Raw genomic sequence first — 20,262 nt, 5'->3', positions numbered from 1 at the left:
CAGAACATGGTCAAGATGTTCAATGTTCATAAATGGCCAGCATGGTCGAATAATAATAAGGCAGAACAGTTGAAACTAGAGCAGCAGCACAGTCAGGTGGAAGTTGAAACTGGAGCAGCAGCATGGCCAGGTAGACTGGGGACAGCAAGGAGTCATCATGTCAGGTAGTCCTGGGGCATGGTCCTAGGGCTCAGGTCCTCTGAGAGAGAGAAAGAAAGAGAGGAGAGAATTAGAGAACGCACACTTAGATTCACACAGGACACCGAATAGGACAGGAGAAGTACTCCAGATATAACAAACTGACCCCAGCCCCCCGACACATAAACTACTGCAGCATAAATACTGGAGGCTGAGACAGGAGGGGTCAGGAGACACTGTGGCCCCATCCGAGGACACCCCCGGACAGGGCCAAACAGGAAGGATATAACCCCACCCACTTTGCCAAAGCACAGCCCCCACACCACTAGAGGGATATCTTCAACCACCAACCTACCATCCTGAGACAAGGCTGAGTATAGCCCACAAAGATCTCCGCCACGGCACAACCCAAGGGGGGGGGGGGGGGGGGGCCAACCCAGACAGGATGACCACAACAGTGAATCAACCCACTCAGGTGACGCACCCCCTCCAGGGACGGCATGAGAGAGCCCCAGCAAGCCAGTGACTCAGCCCCTGTAATAGGGTTAGAGGCAGAGAATCCCAGTGGAAAGAGGGGAACCGGCCAGGCAGAGACAGCAAGGGCGGTTCGTTGCTCCAGAGCCTTTCCGTTCACCTTCCCACTCCTGGGCCAGACTACACTCAATCATATGACCCATTGTCCCATATGACCCACATTGACCCATATGACCCATTGTCCTCTTGCTCAGTTGTGCACTGGGGCCTCCCACTCCTCTTTCTATTCTGGTTAGAGACAGTTTGCACTGTTCTGTGAAGGGAGTAGTACACAGCGTTGTACGAGATCTTCAGTTACTTGGCAATTTCTCACATGGAATAGCCTTCATTTCTCAGAACAAGAATAGACTGACGAGTTTCAGAAGAAAGTCCTTTGTTTCTGGCCATTTTGAGCCGGTAATCAAACCCACATGCTGATGCTCCAGATACTCAACTAGTCTAAAGAAGGACAGTTTTATTGCTTCTTTAATCAGAACAACAGTTTTCAGCTTTGCTAACCCTTTTGCAATGATGTTTTCTAATGATCAAATAGCCTTCTCAAATGATAGACTTGAATTAGCTAACACAACGTGCCATTGGAACACAGGAGTGATGGTTGCTGATAATGGGCCTATGTAGATATTCCATTTTAAAAAATCTGCCGTTTCCAGCTACAATAGTCATTTACAATATTAACCATGTCTACACTGTATTTCGGATCAATTTGATATTTTAATGGGCAAAAATGTACTTTTCTTTCAAAAACAAGGACATTTCTAAGTGACCCCAAACTTTTGAATGGTAGTGTACATATAATATACATGTATATATGGTAGTGTGTGTGATTATTTATATATATATATATATATATGTATATATTAGGTCCATTATCTTTTCTACATACCTTATATCTGGTTTGAGTGATTTTAAGTTTACACTGAAAACATTTGACCATCCTAAAAAGTACATCATTATTTATTAAAATTATTTGGCCATGATTCTAGTAGCGGTGCTGCTAACAGCTCTGCTAAATGCACACTGTAGCCCTGTGTTTTGTCACCTCAGTAACCCAGTGTTTGTCACCTCAGTAACCCAGTGTTTGTCACCTCCAGTAGCCCTGTGTTTTGTCACCTCAGTAACCCAGTGTTTGTCACCTCAGTAGCCCTGTGTTTTGTCACCTCCAGTAGCCCGGTGTTTTGTCACCTCGGTAGCCCGGTGTTTTGTCACCTCGGTAGCCTGGTGTTTTGTCACCTCGGTAGCCTGGTGTTTTGTCACCTCGGTAGCCTGGTGTTTTGTCACCTCGGTAGCCCGGTGTTTTGTCACCTCGGTAGCCCGGTGTTTTGTCACCTTTTTAATAGCCTTGTATTTGTCACCTGACAGGTGAGAGATGGAGAGGACGGGGAACCAGACAGGAAGAGGGACCGGGCCGAGGAGGAAGCTGAAGAGGAGCGACACAGGTTAGTTTCTCCTACGTCCTTTTCAAAAAAAATGAAAACAAGCATTTCATGTTGGACAAGTTCAGGTCGTCCTTCAGGTCGTCCTTCAGGTCGTCCTTCAGGTAGTCAGTCAGTTTTTGTTCCAGATGGGTGCCTATAGTGAATTAGACCAAGGTCTCCCAATGCACCTCATCCTCCCAGTCAGGTGCCTGTGTTCAGTGTTTACTCTGGGTTGGAGTAGGTGTCCTGTGTTTACTCTGGGTTGGAGTAGGTGTCCTGTGTTCAGTGTTTACTCTGGGTTGGAGTAGGTGTCCTGTGTTCAGTGTTTACTCTGGGTTGGAGTAGGTGTCCTGTGTTTACTCTGGGTTGGAGTAGGTGTCCTGTGTTTACTCTGGGTTGGAGTAGGTGTCCTGTGTTTACTCTGGGTTGGAGTAGGTGTCCTGTGTTTACTCTGGGTTGGAGTAGGTGTCCTGTGTTTACTCTGGGTTGGAGTAGGTGTCCTGTGTTAAACAATAGCTGCACAAATATCCTGCAGCTAACTGGGCTCTGTGTTTCAGCTGCAGGAACAAGAGCAGCCATCTCTTCCTCCCTCCCACACGACAGACGCTTTTTTCCATTGTTTATGTTTAATGATAGTCCAGGCAGCACTGGGCTGGCAGTGCACTCACAGGCTGGCCATTGCAAATCCCTCGTCTGCGTTCCAAATGACACACTATCCCCTATTTAGTGCACTGCTTTTGATAAGATCCCTATGGGTGCTGTGTGGGATGCAGCCTGGGTTTTGTTTTGTGGGTCAAACTCAGGAAGTACTTCTGAAGAGAGTGGAACAGTACCAGCCGTGGTATGGACTCTGGTTACAAACACTTTGCTACTTGGAACATGTTTTTTCCACCCCTCTGTTAGTCTTCTGAGACAATATCTTGTGACCAGCCATGTAGTTATTAAAATTGCATGGGAGCTCAGATTGCAGAACAGCGGTATCAAAGACCAAGATGGTTGTGATGCAGCAAACGTGGTTGTCCTCAAAGTCTTCCTGTTGCTTTCATGTAGGCTGATTGATTGTGAACAGTTCCGTTCTGTTTATTGCCTTGACTTGTTCCACATTTTATTACATTACAGCTTTTTTTTAAACAAATGTAATATACCAATTTATCAACACACAATACCCCATAATGACAAGGCAAAAACAGGTTTGTAGTAATGTTGGTAAGTTTCTTAAAAATTAAAAATGGAAATATCACATTTTACATAAGTGTTCAGACCCTTTACTCAGTACTTTGTTGAAGCACCTTTGGCAGAGATTACAGCCTCAAGTCTTCTTGGATATGATGCTACAAGCTTAACACGCCTGTATTTGGGGAGTTTCTCCTATTCTTCTCTGCAGATCCTATCAAGCTCTGTCAGGTTGGATGAGGAGCGTCGCTGCACAGCTATTTTCAGGTCTCTCCAGAGATGTTCGATCAGGTTCAAGTCTGGTCTCTGGCTGGGCGACTCAAGAACATTCAGAGACTTGTCCCCAAGCCACTCCTTTGTTGTCCTGTTGGAAGGTGAACCTTCGCCCCAGTCTGGGGTCCTGAGTGCTCTCCAGCAGGTTTTTATCAAGAATCTCTCTGTACTTTGCTCTGTTCATCTTTCCCTCGATCCTGACTAGTCTTCCAGTCCCTGCCGCTGAAAAACATCCCCACATCATGATACTGCCACCACCATGCTTCACCGTAGGGATGGTGCCAGGTTTCCTCCAGAAGTGACGCTTGGCATTCAGGCAATCTCGTTTCTCATGGTCTGAGAGTCCTTTAGGTGCCTTTTGGCAAACTCCAAGCGGGCTGTCATGTGCCTTTTACTAAGGAGTGGCTTCTGTCTGGTCACTCTACCATAAATACCTGATTGGTGGAGTGCTGCAGACATGGTTGTCCTTCTGGAAGGTTCTCCCATCTTCACAGAGGAACTCTGGAGCTCTGTCAGAGTGACCATCAGGTTCTTGGTCACCTCCCTGACCAAGGCCCTTCTCCCCTGATTGCTCTATTTGGCCAGGCGGCCAGCTCTAGGAAGAGTCTTGGTGATTCCAAACTTCTTCAATTTTTAAGAATGATGGAGGTCAGTGTGTTCTTGGGGACCTTCAATGCTGCAGAAATGTTTTTGTACCCTTCCCCAGATCTGTGCCTCGACACAATCCTGTCTCGGAGCTCTATGGACAATTCCATCGACCTCATGGCTTGGTTTTTGCTCTGACATGCACTGTCAACTGTGGGACCTTATAAAGACACGTGTGTTCCCTTCCATGTCCAATCAGTTGAATTTACCACAGGTGGACTCCAATCAAGTTGTAGAAACATCTGGAGGATGATCAATGGAAACAGGATGCACCTGAGATCAATTTAGAGTTTAACAGCAAAGGTTCTGAATACTTACATAAGGTATTTCTGTTTTTAATTCTTAATACATTTGCGAACCTGTTTTCGCTTTCTCATTACGGGGAATTGTGTGTAGGTTGATGAGGGAAAACAATTATTTAATCAATTTGTGAATAAAGCTGTAACGTAACACAATGTGGAAAATGTCAAGGGCTCTGAATACATTTCGAATGCACTGTAGCTCTGAGCTGACTGCTTTGAGCTGTGGTGGACCAGAGTATGTCAGCATTCCAGCCTGGATCCACACAAGTATTGACCTGCCTGTTGGTTGACTACTAGCTCTGATAGATGCCTCACCCCCAACAGGCTCTCTGCTGTCTCCTCCAGCTAACCTAGCCTACATCTCAACACCCAGACCTATCCCCAACAGACTCTCTGCTGTCTCCAGCTAACCTAGCCTATATCTCAACACCCAGACCTATCCCCAACAGGCTCTCTGCTGTCTCCTCCAGCTAACCTAGCCTACATCTCAACACCCAGACCTATCCCCAACAGACTCTCTGCTGTCTCCAGCTAACCTAGCCTATATCTCAACACCCAGACCTATCCCCAACAGGCTCTCTGCTGTCTCCAGCTAACCTAGCCTACATCTCAACACCCAGACCTATCCCTGTCTCCTCCAGCTAACCTAGCCTACATCTCAACACCCAGACCTATCCCCAACAGACTCTCTGCTGTCTCCTCCCGCTAACCTAGCCAACATCTCAACACCCAGACCTATCCCCAACAGGCTCTCTGCTGTCTCCTCCAGCTAACCTAGCCTACATCTCAACACCCAGACCTATCCCCAACAGACTCTCTGCTGTCTCCTCCCGCTAACCTAGCCAACATCTCAACACCCAGACCTATCCCCAACAGGCTCTCTGCTGTCTCCTCCAGCTAACCTAGCCTACATCTCAACACCCAGACCTATCCCCAACAGACTCTCTGCTGTCTCCTCCCGCTAACCTAGCCAACATCTCAACACCCAGACCTATCCCCAACAGGCTCTCTGCTGTCTCCTCCAGCTAACCTAGCCTACATCTCAACACCCAGACCTATCCCCAACAGGCTCTCTGCTGTCTCCAGCTAACCTAGCCTACATCTCAACACCCAGACCTATCCCTGTCTCCTCCAGCTAACCTAGCCTACATCTCAACACCCAGACCTATCCCCAACAGGCTCTCTGCTGTCTCCAGCTAACCTAGCCTATATCTCAACACCCAGACCTATCCCCAACAGGCTCTCTGCTATCTCCTCCAGCTAACCTAGCCTACATCTCAACAACCAGACCTATCCCCAACAGGCTCTCTGCTGTCTCTTCCCGCTAACCTAGCCAACATCTCAACACCCAGACTTATCCCCAACAGACTCTCTGCTGTCTCCTCCAGCTACCTTATAGCCTATATCTCAACTAGTGGTTAGAGCGATGGGCCAGTAACCGAAAGGTTGCTGGATCGAATCCCAGAGCTGACGAGGTTCAAATCTGTTGTTCTGACCCTGAACAAGGCAGGTAACCCACTGTTCCCCTGGCGCCGAAGACGTGGATGTCGATTTAAGGCAGCCCCCTGCACCTCTCTGATTCAGAGGGGTTGGGTTAAATGCAGAAGACACATTTCAGTTGTACAAATGACTAGGTATCCCCTTTCAACACTGATCCATGCTCCGATCACTGTTCACTCCCTCAGGAGGAATCCCTATTCAAAGTCATGTTCTCAGGCTGTGTTCTCAATAGTGCACTATTCCCTATATAGTGCACTACTCTTGACCAGGGCCCTATATAGAGAATAGGGTGATTTGGGATGCATACATTGAAGGTTAGGTTTTCTCCTGTCTTTGGGCTCAAACCGTCTATCTTACACAGATGTCATCCAAGCTCACTAAGAATTCCACCAAGAGGGCCCTTGATGATAGATGAGAATCTATCGTTGCATGTGGGACACCAGCTCTCTCCTCAGCTGTTATCTGCTGTGCTGGAGACCGACCCATTGAGCAGATGGAGAATCCTAATGAGATGTGTTCAGCAGAATAAAGGGAGGCCTTATTCCCTGACTGGTCTAGTAACCTCCAGAGATGACGAACTGTAGCTGTGTCTGGTTTAGGCCTGTAGACTGTCTCCTCTCCTCAGCTGGTTCTGCAGTAGGACCTAATACATGTGGTTTAGGCCTGTAGACTGTCTCCTCTCCTCAGGTCCCTCAGCTGGTTCCGTAGTAGGACCTAATACATGTGGTTTAGGCCTGTAGACTGTCTCCTCTCCTCAGCTGGTTCTGTAGTAGGACCTAATACATGTGGTTTAGGCCTGTAGGCTGTCTCCTCTCCTCAGCTGGTTCTGCAGTAGGACCTAATACATGTGGCTACACTGCCACCACCTGGTGCTTTACCATACTCTCTCTCTCACACACTTGCTTATGGTATAGCTTATGGGTATAAAGCAATGCACAGCATTAAAGCCAGGTTTTGTGTTGAGTAGAGAGCTGAAGCTGAGGAACTACACCCCAGAGGATGAAGAGCTGAAGGAGAGACAGGTGCCCAAGGCCAAACCTGTTTCAGGTGAGACATCGGAAGTGATGAGGAGTTATCTCCAGAGAATAGCTTGGGGAAGGCACTGCTGTGGTGAAAATGTTGAGTACATACAGTACCAGTCAAAAGTTTGGACACACCTACTCATCTTTCTTTATTTGTACATTTATAGTGAATACTACAAAACTTTAAAATAACACCTACGGAATCATGTAGTAACCAAAAAAGTGTTAAACAAATGAAAATATATGTTATATTTGAGATTATTCGAAGTAGCCACCCTTTGCCTTGATGACAGCTTTGAACACTCTTGGCACTGAAGAGCCAGTTTCAATTAACAGGTGTGCCTTGTTAAGTTGTGGGTTTTCTTTCCTTCTTAGTGTGTTTGAGACATTCAGTTGTGTTTTGACAAGGTTGGGTGGTATACAGAAGATGGCCCTATTTGGTAAAAGACCAAGTCAATATTATGACAAGAACAACTCAAATAAGCAAAGAGAAATGACAATCAAGTGCTATGATGAAACTGTCTCTCATGAGGACCGTCACAGGAAAGGAAGACCCAGAGTTACCTGCTGCAGAGGATACGTTCATTAGAGTTAACTGGCTCTCATGAGGACCGCCACAGGAAAGGAAGACCCAGAGTTACCTCTGCTGCAGAGGATAAGTTACTAGCCTCAGAAATTGCAGCCCAATTAAATGTTTCAGAGTTCAAGTAACAGACACATCTCAACATTAAGTGTTCAGAGGAGACTGTGTGAATCAGGCCTTCATGGTCGAATTGCTGCAAAGAAACCAGTACTAAAGGACAACAATAAGAAGAGACTTGCTTGGGCCACGAAACATGAGCAATGGATGTTTGACCGGTGGAAATCTGCCCTTTGGTCTGATGAGTCCAAATTTGACATTTTTGGTTCCAACCGCCGTGTCGTTGTGAGACGCAGAGTAGGTGAACGGATGATCTCCGCATGTGTGGTTTCCACCGTGAAGCATGGAGGAGGAGGTGTGGGGGTGCTTTGTTGGTGACACTGTCTGGGATTTATTTTGAATTCAAGGCACATTTAACCAGCATGGCTACAACAGCATTCTGCAGCGATACGCCATCCCATCTGGTTTGGGCTTAGTGGGGAATATCATTTGTTTTTCGACAGGACAATGACCCAACACACCTCTAGGCTGTGTAAGGGCTATTTGACCAAGAAAGAGAGTGATGTAGTGCTGCATCAGATGACCTGACCTCCACAATCACCCGACCTCAACCCAATTGAGATGGTTTGGGATGAGTTGGACCGCAGAGTGAAGGAAAAGCATCCAACAAGTGCTCAGCATATGTGGGAACTCCTTCAAGACTGTTGGAAAAGCATTCCTGGTGAAGATGGTTGAGAGAATACCAAGAGTATGCAAAGCTGTCATCAAGGCAAAAGGTGGCTACTTTGAAGAACCTAACATTTTTTAAATATATTTAGATTTGTTTAACACTTTTTTGGTTACTACATGATTCCATATGTGTAATTTCATAGTTTTAATGTCTTCACTATTATTCTACAATGTATAAAATAGTAAAAAATAAAGAGAAACCCTTGAATGAGTAGCTGTGTCCAAACCTTTGACTGGTGCTGTAACTACTACAGGATGCAGCTGTACATAAGACATGCTTTGTGTTGTTCCAGTGGAGGAGAAAGTGAAGGAGCAGCTAGATGCAGCGAAACCAGAGTCAGTCATTGAAGAAGTGGTAAGTAGTGATCTTTAAATAGTTCAGATATCCAAAGCCCTCTGTGATAAGTTAGTAGATAGTCTACTGTTTTGATTAGTGTTCATGTTAAGTTTCCACCATGTGATCATATTTCCTCCGTAGGATTTGGCCAACCTAGCCCCCAGGAAGCCTGACTGGTAAGACTTTTTCACTAAGAAGTTATACTTCATAGTAGAACAAAGTCTAATTCTTGGTTAATTTCCGTATGCCTTGTTGTTGTGGTCTAATATCCTGTTTCTGATTGAAGGGATTTGAAACGAGACGTGGCGAAGAAGCTGGAGAAGCTGGAGAGGAGAACACAGAAGGCCATCGCTGAACTTATCCGTGAGTTTATTGTATTAAATACAGTGGATGTTATGCTGGGACCAGATATGACTGGTCTGAACATGGAGTTAGTGACTGTATCAGACTATATATGACTGGTCTGACTGTATCAGACTATATATGACTGGTCTGACTGTATCAGACTATATATGACTGGTCTGACTGTATCAGACTATATATGACTGGTCTGACTGTATCAGACTATATATGACTGGTCTGACTGTATCAGACTATATATGACTGGTCTGAACATGGAGTTAGTAACAGTATCAGACTATATATGACTGGTCTGACTGTATCAGACTATATATGACTGGTCTGAACATGGAGTTAGTGACTGTATCACACTATATATGACTGGTCTGACTGTATCAGACTATATATGACTGGTCTGACTGTATCAGACTATATATGACTGGTCTGAACATGGAGTTAGTGACTGTATCACACTATATATGACTGGTCTGACTGTATCAGACTATATATATGACTGGTCTGAACATGGAGTTAGTGACTGTATCAGACTATATATGACTGGTCTGAACATGGAGTTAGTGACTGTATCAGACTATATATGACTGGTCTGACTGTATCAGACTATATATGACTGGTCTGACTGTATCAGACTATATATGACTGGTCTGACTGTATCAGACTATATATGACTGGTCTGACTGTATCAGACTATATATGACTGGTCTGAACATGGAGTTAGTGACTGTATCAGACTATATATGACTGGTCTGAACATGGAGTTAGTGACTGTATCAGACTATATATGACTGGTCTGACTGTATCAGACTATATATGACTGGTCTGACTGTATCAGACTATATATGACTGGTCTGACTGTATCAGACTATATATGACTGGTCTGAACATGGAGTTAGTGACTGTATCAGACTATATATGACTGGTCTGAACATGGAGTTAGTGACTGTATCAGACTATATATGACTGGTCTGAACATGGAGTTACTCACTGTATCAGACTAATTGCTCTGTGGATTCCAGAGTTCAGGGAGGCTTGACGTGATTCCTCTACTCTTCCTGTGATCTACATTCTCAGAATAGATTTGGCTTCGGCCCACATATTCCATCAGAAAGCACCAAGGGATAGATTCAGTCTGGAGGGGCTGTAAACGGTCTAAAATGGGCCGTTCCAGGTGTTTTGTTGTGAAATGATAAACATGGTAGGAGCTAAAGACAATGAAGAATACATGGTGACAGCAGCTTGGGCACTACAGTTATGTCTCCTCTACGCCAATATCAGCTCGTTTGTATTTTGTGCAACACTCTTTTCTGAAGTATAGATATGTGTGTGTGTCCAGGTGATCGTCTGAAAGGCAGCGAGGAGGAGCTGGCTGGAGCTGTAGGAGCCATAGGGGTCACAGCAGAGGGGGACTCAGACTGACCCCTTAATCCAGAGACACACCACGCGACCCTGGGTCTGACCCTACCAATGTGTCGGTTCCTGTTCTGTTCAGATGAATGTTTATTGTGGGAATCGGAGGCTTTTGGTTTCCGTAGCTGTTAAAGCTACTGGGGAGTGTGAATATGCCAGTTAGATGTGTCATCTTGATGACCTCTGAACTCTAGTCCTAGTACGCGTCACAAATGACATCCTATTCCCTATATAGATCACTACTTTTGACAAGTAGCGTGCTAGATAGGGAGTAGGGTGCCATTTGGGATGCAGAGCCTGTGTGAAAGTCCGACCAGACTTTGTCAGTGTAGTGCTAGCTAGAGGATCATTGGGGACTGTTGGATACAGCTGTTGTAAGGATCGTCTGTTATTCATGTGTCTTTTTAATTATATTTTTCCAGTAAAATGATTTTTCTAACATTTGTGTCTTGTGACCTTTTCTGTTGAGACTGTAAAATATTATATAAAATAGACAACACAGAAGGAGTTCCCCCACATTTTATTTTCATTCCAAATTTATTTTGAAAATCAGCTGAAAACTGATCCTTAACCAATCAGATTGTAAAGTGACCCTAATCCACTTGTATAATAAGTTACTGCAACAGGAAATGCATTGCTACTCTATTGACATAAAATATACTATTAACCCAACAGTTGACTGTCGGGTTCAACTACGATGGAAAACAGACTACAATGAACAAAGACATTTTTGGTATGATGATATTTCACTAATTATACATCTAAAGCACCTAAATTGGCCTGAAAAGCACAAAGTGCTTCCCACCAGTCCCCGAAACACACCAAGTTTCTCTATCAAAGGAGGCTACAGATGTAGGATCTTAATTTGAGCCAGGTTGCTACAGCAGGAAAATAATCCCGTAGCAACAGGAGATGTGAATTATTCGGTGGATTATAATTAATGGACTTTTTTTTTGTAAGGGTTGATTACATTGCTCATAATGGAAAATCAAGTCATGAATGGAAATGACAAATACATTACAAGTTTTATGTTTCCTACGTTGCAGGATGGTTCTCCTGCAACAGGGTGATCTAAGATCCTACATCTGCATTGCAGGATGGTTCTCCTGCAACAGGGTGATCTAAGATCCTACAGCTGCATTGCAGGATGGTTCTCCTGCAACAGGGTGATCTAACATCCTACATCTGCATTGCAGGATGGTTCTCCTGCAACAGGGTGATCTAAGATCCTACATCTGCATTGCAGGATGGTTCTCCTGCAACAGGGTGATCTAACATCCTACATCTGCATTGCAGGATGGTTCTCCTGCAACAGGGTGATCTAACATCCTACATCTGCATTGCAGGATGGTTCTCCTGCAACAGGGTGATCTAACATCCTACATCTGCATTGCAGGATGGTTCTCCTGCAACAGGGTGATCTAACATCCTACATCTGCATTGCACATATTATAACAGCACTTTGTTATTTATCATATTGTCACACAGGGCTAGCTACCTACTTCACTCTCCGTCTGCGTTCCAAATAGCACCCCTGGGCCCATAGGGTCCTGGTCAGAAGTAGGGTACTATATAGGGAACAGGGTAACATTTGGGACGCAAAGAGGTAATTGCTCACTTCACTGAAAGCCAGTGAATTAGGCCGTATGAGAGAGATACGATAACACCCACAAACCGCTTTTTCCAACTTCACAATAATGACACATTTTGTGATATAGGTCATCATTGAAAGTAGGTATAGCCTTCACTCTGGTCCATGGAGGTAACATGCCCCCTGCTGAGACTTCAGCAGGCCACACTAACACTCTGGACCAGAGACTACCTGAAGGTAGCTGTACTAACACCCTGGACCAGAGACTACCTGAAGGTAGCTGTACTAACACCCTGGACCAGAGACTACCTGAAGGTAGCTGTACTAACACCCTGGACCAGAGCTAGTACAGCCCAATCCATCACTTACACAAAACTCAGATTGATCCTACACACTACAGTACCTTTTTAAGATAGGCCATGTCTATATTGGAATCAAAGAAGCTCACGTGTTATCATATAGAAGATATAGCTTGATAATTAATACTGTAAGAATAGAACAGCACAGATGTGTATCTACTGTGACACTCCTCTCTTAGAGAACATGTTTCATTAAGATGCAACATCTCTAAGCATTGTGATGGTGGAAATAGCATTCAAGGCCTGTATTCCCAAAATGTCTCTGAGTAGAAGTGCTGATCTAGGATCAGTTTTGCCTCTCAGGTCATAATGAAGACTGTTATAATAACTACAGGGACTTCCTGATCCTATACCAACACTCATATTCTGAGATGCTTGAAACATACAACCCCTGATGAAGAACTCGTGGCAATTCAGTCAAAGGAAACAGCATTTTTTGTTTAGTTGTGGTTCTAGTAGGAAGTTTCAAAGGTAGAGGTTGTCTTGGCACTCGGGTTAGTGTGTTGTTGATGATGATGTCATACTGGTTGGTGCATCATGCAGATGAGCTGATGACACGGGCCTTTTCTGAACAGCAGCAGACAGGAGACCGTAGAGACTTCTTATCTGAACAGCAGCAGACAGGAGACCGTAGAGACTTCTTATCTGAACAGCAGCAGACAGGAGACTGTAGAGACTTCTTATCTGAACAGAAGCAGACAGGAGACCGTAGAGACTTCTTATCTGAACAGGAGCAGACAGGAGACCGTAGAGACTTCTTATCTGAACAGCAGCAGACAGGAGACCGTAGAGACTTCTTATCTGAACAGGAGCAGACAGGAGACCGTAGAGACTTCTTATCTGAACAGGAGCAGACGGGAGACAGTAGAGACATCCTATCCCTTCAATCTTATCTGTTATCCTGATGACGTTGTCACGGAGACCTCAAGTCATAGCCCTTCTTTATCAGGATAATTTTAGACTCAGCTGGGGTCTGTTCAGGAGAGTGTAACGTTACAGCTGGGGTCTGTTCAGGAGAGTGTAACGTTACAGCTGGGGTCTGTTCAGGAGGATGTAACGTTACAGCTGGGGTCTGTTCAGGAGGATGTAACGTTACAGCTGGGGTCTGTTCAGGAGGGTGTAACGTTACAGCTGGGGTCTGTTCAGGAGAGTGTAACGTTACAGCTGGGGTCTGTTCAGGAGGATGTAACGTTACAACTGGGGTCTGTTCAGGAGGATGTAACGTTACAGCTGGGGTCTGTTCAGGAGGATGTAACGTTACAGCTGGGGTCTGTTCAGGAGAGTGTAACGTTACAGCTGGGGTCTGTTCAGGAGGGTGTAACGTTACAGCTGGGGTCTGTTCAGGAGAGTGTAACGTTACAGCTGGGGTCTGTTCAGGAGGATGTAACGTTACAACTGGGGTCTGTTCAGGAGGATGTAACGTTACAGAACGTTCAACAGACATGACATCACAGGAGGCTGCTGAGGGGAGGACGGCTCATAATAAGGTCCGAAACGGAGCGAATGGAATGGCATCAAACACCTGGAAACCATGTGTTCTCCCCAATTAAGGTGCCACCAACCTCCTGTGCATGACATGAACAGACATTATGATGGGTAGACTAGAGAATCTGCAATATTCTCAATATTTAATCTCACTGAATACACACCTGGTAACTTTTATACTGACTGACTGACAAACAGACTGATAGTTTGACTGACTGGCTGGCTGACTGGCGAACTGATAGACTGACTGGCTGACTGACTGGCTGGCTGACTGGTGAACTGATAGACTGACTGGCTGACTGGGCAGAGGGGGTTGTTTGTTGTTGTTATTGCTTGTTGATGTATTTGGTTGGCTGCGTGTCTGTTGAGTCCCTGGAGTCCTGGTCGTCCATGGGAACAGGAAGTTGGATGACTTCAGGAAGGGGAGTTCTAGTCACACTGATGGCTTCCCCCTCCTCTCTGTATCTTCCTGGCTGCAGGCCCCAGCTCCACCTTACAAACCCTCTCAGCAAACTTCAGAGAACACATGGTCTCTCCCACGTTACTCTCCAGAGCAGACACCTGGAGGAGGACCAGAGCATCAGAGAGGACACTTCCAGACAGATATGACAGTATAATCAGTGTGTTTGATATAGTGTACTGTATGTTGTGTAAGCCAGGCTGCACCACCTTAGCCTAGTTGTCTTGTAATGTGTAGGCTAAATACAGTATGGACTTCTCCATTCAGAATGCCAGCCAGCCCTATGAAGCCAGCCCTATGAAGCCAGCCCTATGAGGCCAGCCCTATGAGTATACATATAGATGGATATAATCTGTGTGTATCAGACGTACTGTACTGTCCTGAGTCCCTACCTGCACCACCATGGCCGTCTTGTTGCCCTTGCCCAGTGAGTCCTGCAGCAGGTATGTGAGGCGACTGTTTCTGAAGGGGATGTGTTTCTCCTTCCCCCTCAGAGCCTGGATAACGTCCCCCAGAGCCAGCAGGGAGCGGTTGATGTTCTGGGCCTCCTTCAGCCTCTCTCCCTCAGCTCCTGACTTCCAGACCCTCTCAGAGCCAGCCAGGTCCACCAGGTTCAACTTGCCTGCAGATGTCACAAAACATAATCACCCGTTAACATAACATTTTCTGGTCCCTTGAATCGTGTCAATATTTGGAACCGGCCCACTTGCCAAATGACTAGTGCACCCCGGACGAAACACACATCGCCGACGAACGCTGAAAAGCAGCGGGTGTCGATGAACGGTGGTGATTCAGCATGTAGAATCGCGTGATGAACAGAAAATGACAGCCGCTGTTCTGATCACAGGCAATAGGGCAGCCACCTGGTGCTTCTAACGGTTAGTTGGCACTGTGTGTCCCGTCTCTAAGGTGTGACGTACCTGTGGTCTTGGCCCCGCTGGCCAGGTCAGTCCCCAGCACAGTGATCATGAGGAGGGCATGAGAACGAGAGCTGTGCTGGTTCATCTGGGTCCCGAAGGTGATCCTGTTACGACGCGCCTGCGCCAGAAGCTACACAGGAAGTGACAGATTTCATGGAAATGTCATATAGAATTATAGGAAACTTGCACGTGGCATATTTTCATATGATTGTATACACTTTCCCATTATAGTAAATGAACCATTAGGGTTCTGATGGAGATGTATGGCTCAGTAGGTAGGTGCACGGCTCAGCAGGTAGAGCACGGCTCTTGCAACACCAGGATCGTGGGTTCTATTCCCTGGGCAACCCATACGTAAAATGTTTGCCGTCTGTTAAATGGCTTAATACAGTATATTAAATTATTATCAAATTCGAGGTCGAAAAGTCAAGGAAATGATCTATTGATATAGTTGGAGAAATCAGTCTCACTGAAAAAAGTATACAGTTGCCAAATTCCGGTAACTCTCCCCAAATTCCCAGGTTTTCCAGAAATAATGGTTGGAAGATTCTACCAATCAGCAGGGAATAAACAGGAACTCTCTGGAAAGTTACCAGGACTTTCACCCTGAGAAAAATAAATGTGAGTCTCCTCACTTTCTTGATGTGTTGGAAGCTCTTGACCTCTATGAGCCGGAGTCCAGGGACGTGCAGCTGTCCTGTTCCGTCTGGGTTGATCTTAATGTCCAGCTTCTCTCCATCCTTACTCAGCAGGTCTCTGGGGACAGAACAGGAACAGGAAGTTAGAAAGTAGCTCTATTGTCAGTTTATCACATCACTAACACTAACTTAAAGCACTTTTCATATATTTAAGTCCTAGGCCTCATTTACTAATATAAAACAATATAGTAGCACAAATATAAAACAGAAGACTCGAATAATGAATCATAAAACATATCACCACTTCTAAATGCTGGGATATTTTTCTGCCAGTCATTGAGAGGGAAGGAGAGCAGCTGGGAAGGTACCTGAGCACCTCGTTGTAGATCTCCACAGAGCTGACAGTCACGGTGTACGTCCACATGTCCTTCCTGTCCTCTATCTCACTAAACAGGTGTTTCAGAGCACGCTGGTTGATGCCTGGGTTCTCTGTGCTGCCCTGACGACAACAAAGGATGGAGATTTTGTTACAACGAGTCAATTTCAATCAAATATTCAGCCTTATTTAACAACAACACATTTATAAACCTTACATTACACATTCGTATGCAGTGCTACAACACACCTCCATGGTGTAGGTCTTCCCAGAGCCAGTCTGCCCATAGGCAAAGATGCAGACGTGATATCCATCTATACAGGATGTCACAAGAGGCTCGATCTCCTGGAAGACCTTAGACACAGTAGAAAACCAAAGGTTAGCGAGGGTGTATCGTTCACAGTCACTGCTGTTTTTGAGTCACACCACAGAAACTGAAATACCACCCCTGAGCCATCATGGCGTCCACTCATTTAAATAGATAGAGAAGTGACAGCACTGTGTCTCGTAATGGAGGCTGAGTTTCTCAGTACCTCTTCCTGAGTGGCCTGAGGGTGGAAGACACGGTCCAGTTCAAAGTCATGGCTTCGGCCCTGCCCTTTCAGCACGGAGAGAGCTGATTCGTTGTTGGGGTCCGTGGTTACCACCACCGATTGGCCCTCCTCATGCTGGTCCTCCTTCAGAACCGGCTTCACACGGCACAGCACACGGATGTTGCCTAGCAACAATGACAGTTTATTTTAATAATGATACAGAGTTATATATAATTGCCTTTTTTTTCAATAGAACAAAGAGACTCCCTCCTCCAGTCTCTTCCTTCATCTGGACGTTGTTTCACCATACCTTTGAGCTCGACCAGCTGCTCGTGGTACTTCCTCCGCAGTGCCACCTCCTTCCTGTACTTCTCCAGGAGGTCCTTGTTGGCCTCCGACATCTCACTCATAGCTGCTGATATCTATACAGACAGGCCAGAGATAAACGGTGAAATCTCACTCATAGCTGCTGATATCTACACAAACCGGCCAGAGATAAACGATGAAATCTCACTCATAGCTGCTGATATCTACACAGACAGGCCAGAGATAAACGGTGAAATCTCACTCATAGCTGCTGATATCTACACAGACAGGCCAGAGATAAACGGTGAAATCTCACTCATAGCTGCTGATATCTACACAGACAGGCCAGAGATAAACGGTGAAATCTCACTCATAGCTGCTGATATCTACACAGACAGGCCAGAGATAAACGGTGAATTCTCACTCATAGCTGCTGATATCTACACAGACAGGCCAGAGATAAACGGTGAAATCTCACTCATAGCTGCTGATATCTACACAAACCGGCCAGAGATAAACGATGAAATCTCACTCATAGCTGCTGATATCTACACAGACAGGCCAGAGATAAACGGTGAAATCTCACTCATAGCTGCTGATATCTACACAGACAGGCCAGAGATAAACAGTGAAATCTCACTCATAGCTGCTGATATCTACACAGACAGGCCAGAGATAAACGGTGAAATCTCACTCATAGCTGCTGATATCTACACAGACAGGCCAGAGATAAACGGTGAAATCTCACTCATAGCTGCTGATATCTACACAGACAGGCCAGAGATAAATGGTGAAATCTCACTCATAGCTGCTGATATCTACACAGACAGGCCAGAGATAAACGGTGAAATCTCACTCATAGCTGCTGATATCTACACAAACAGGCCAGAGATAAATGGTGAAATCTCACTCATAGCTGCTGATATCTACACAAACAGGCCAGAGATAAATGGTGAAATCTCACTCATAGCTGCTGATATCTACACAGACAGGCCAGAGATAAATGGTGAAATCTCACTCATAGCTGCTGATATCTACACAAACAGGCCAGAGATAAACAGTGAAATCTCACTCATAGCTGCTGATATCTACACAGACAGGCCAGAGATAAATGGTGAAATCTCACTCATAGCTGCTGATATCTACACAAACAGGCCAGAGATAAACGGTGAAATCTCACTCATAGCTGCTGATATCTACACAGACAGGCCAGAGCTAAACGGTGAAATCTCACTCATAGCTGCTGATATCTACACAAACAGGCCAGAGATAAACGGTGAAATCTCACTCATAGCTGCTGATATCTACACAAACAGGCCAGAGATAAACGGTGAAATCTCACTCATAGCTGCTGATATCTACACAAACAGGCCAGAGATAAACGGTGAAATCTCACTCATAGCTGCTGATATCTACACAGACAGGCCAGAGATAAACGGTGAAATCTCACTCATAGCTGCTGATATCTACACAGACAGGCCAGAGATAAATGGTGAAATCTCACTCATAGCTGCTGATATCTACACAGACAGGCCAGAGATAAACGGTGAAATCTCACTCATAGCTGCTGATATCTACACAGACAGGCCAGAGATAAACGGTGAAATCTCACTCATAGCTGCTGATATCTACACAGACAGGCCAGAGATAAACGGTGAAATCTCATTCATAGCTACTGATATCTACACAAACAGGCCAGAGATAAACGGTGAAATCTCACTCATAGCTGCTGATATCTACACAGACAGGCCAGAGATAAACGGTGAAATCTCACTCATAGCTGCTGATATCTACACAAACAGGCCAGAGATAAATGGTGAAATCTCACTCATAGCTGCTGATATCTACACAAACAGGCCAGAGATAAATGGTGAAATCTCACTCATAGCTGCTGATATCTACACAGACAGGCCAGAGATAAATGGTGAAATCTCACTCATAGCTGCTGATATCTACACAAACAGGCCAGAGATAAACAGTGAAATCTCACTCATAGCTGCTGATATCTACACAGACAGGCCAGAGATAAATGGTGAAATCTCACTCATAGCTGCTGATATCTACACAGACAGGCCAGAGATAAATGGTGAAATCTCACTCATAGCTGCTGATATCTACACAAACAGGCCAGAGATAAACGGTGAAATCTCACTCATAGCTGCTGATATCTACACAGACAGGCCAGAGATAAACGGTGAAATCTCACTCATAGCTGCTGATATCTACACAGACAGGCCAGAGATAAACGGTGAATTCTCACTCATAGCTGCTGATATCTACACAAACAGGCCAGAGATAAACGGTGAAATCTCACTCATAGCTGCTGATATCTACACAGACAGGCCAGAGATAAACGGTGAAATCTCACTCATAGCTGCTGATATCTACACAGACAGGCCAGAGATAAACGGTGAATTCTCACTCATAGCTGCTGATATCTACACAAACAGGCCAGAGATAAACGGTGAAATCTCACTCATAGCTGCTGATATCTACACAGACAGGCCAGAGATAAACGGTGAAATCTCACTCATAGCTGCTGATATTTTTTTTTTTTTTTTTTTTATTTTACCTTTATTTAACCAGGTAGGCTAGTTGAGAACACCTTTATTTAACCAGGTAGGCTAGTTGAGAACACCTTTATTTAACCAGGTAGGCTAGTTGAGAACACCTTTATTTAACCAGGTAGGCAAGTTGAGAACACCTTTATTTAACCAGGTAGGCTAGTTGAGAACACCTTTATTTAACCAGGTAGGCAAGTTGAGAACACCTTTATTTAACCAGGTAGGCTAGTTGAGAACAAGTTCTCATTTACAATTGCGACCTGGCCAAGATAAAGCAAAGCAGTTCGACAGATAAAACGACACAGAGTTACACATGGAGTAAAAAACAAACATACAGTCAATAATGCAGTATAAACAAGTCTATATACAATGTGAGCAAATGAGGTGAGAAGGGAGGTAAAGGCAAAAAAGGCCATGATGGCAAAGTAAATACAATATAGCAAGTAAAATACTGGAATGGTAGTTTAGCAATGGAAGAATGAGCAAAGTAGAAATAAAAAATAATGGGGTGCAAAGGAGCAAAATAAATAAATAAATAAAAATTAAATACAGTTG

The 20,262-nt window shown here is 45.0% G+C and overlaps 2 protein-coding genes across 4 annotated transcripts in view; one reads left to right on the top strand and one right to left on the bottom strand.

Annotated features, from left to right (window-relative positions):
• The window catches only part of LOC109879831 (coiled-coil domain-containing protein 12), a 52,422-nt gene extending 41,506 nt beyond the window's left edge, over positions 1-10,916 (top strand). For both annotated transcript variants that reach the window (XR_004206621.1, XM_031811791.1), the window contains exons 2-7: positions 2,032-2,108; positions 6,948-7,027; positions 8,665-8,726; positions 8,850-8,884; positions 8,995-9,071; positions 10,402-10,916. Coding sequence is in view for 1 of the 2 variants with exons in the window: in XM_031811791.1 (XP_031667651.1) it covers positions 2,032-2,108; positions 6,948-7,027; positions 8,665-8,726; positions 8,850-8,884; positions 8,995-9,071; positions 10,402-10,484 (414 nt within the window). In the remaining variant the exon portion in view is untranslated. The remainder of the gene's footprint in view (positions 1-2,031; positions 2,109-6,947; positions 7,028-8,664; positions 8,727-8,849; positions 8,885-8,994; positions 9,072-10,401) is intronic.
• A 62-nt stretch (positions 10,917-10,978) lies between these two features.
• Positions 10,979-20,262, bottom strand: part of LOC109879829 (kinesin-like protein KIFC3) — a 42,585-nt gene continuing 33,301 nt past the window's right edge. The window contains exons 13-21 of one of the 2 annotated variants that reach the window (XR_004206659.1): positions 17,148-17,259; positions 16,838-17,022; positions 16,554-16,658; positions 16,297-16,427; positions 15,926-16,046; positions 15,291-15,420; positions 14,763-14,992; positions 12,337-14,471; positions 10,979-12,297 (exon numbers count right to left, since the gene is read on the bottom strand). Coding sequence is in view for 1 of the 2 variants with exons in the window: in XM_031812085.1 (XP_031667945.1) it covers positions 14,340-14,471; positions 14,763-14,992; positions 15,291-15,420; positions 15,926-16,046; positions 16,297-16,427; positions 16,554-16,658; positions 16,838-17,022; positions 17,148-17,259 (1,146 nt within the window). In the remaining variant the exon portion in view is untranslated. Of the gene's footprint in view, positions 14,472-14,762; positions 14,993-15,290; positions 15,421-15,925; positions 16,047-16,296; positions 16,428-16,553; positions 16,659-16,837; positions 17,023-17,147; positions 17,260-20,262 lie in introns of both variants that reach the window. The other variant, XM_031812085.1, reaches the window with a different exon arrangement.

Source organism: Oncorhynchus kisutch, unplaced genomic scaffold (assembly GCF_002021735.2).
Source record: "Oncorhynchus kisutch isolate 150728-3 unplaced genomic scaffold, Okis_V2 Okis02a-Okis13b_hom, whole genome shotgun sequence".
Lineage (NCBI taxonomy): Eukaryota > Metazoa > Chordata > Actinopteri > Salmoniformes > Salmonidae > Oncorhynchus > Oncorhynchus kisutch.
This window is presented reverse-complemented; position numbering and strand designations above follow the sequence as displayed.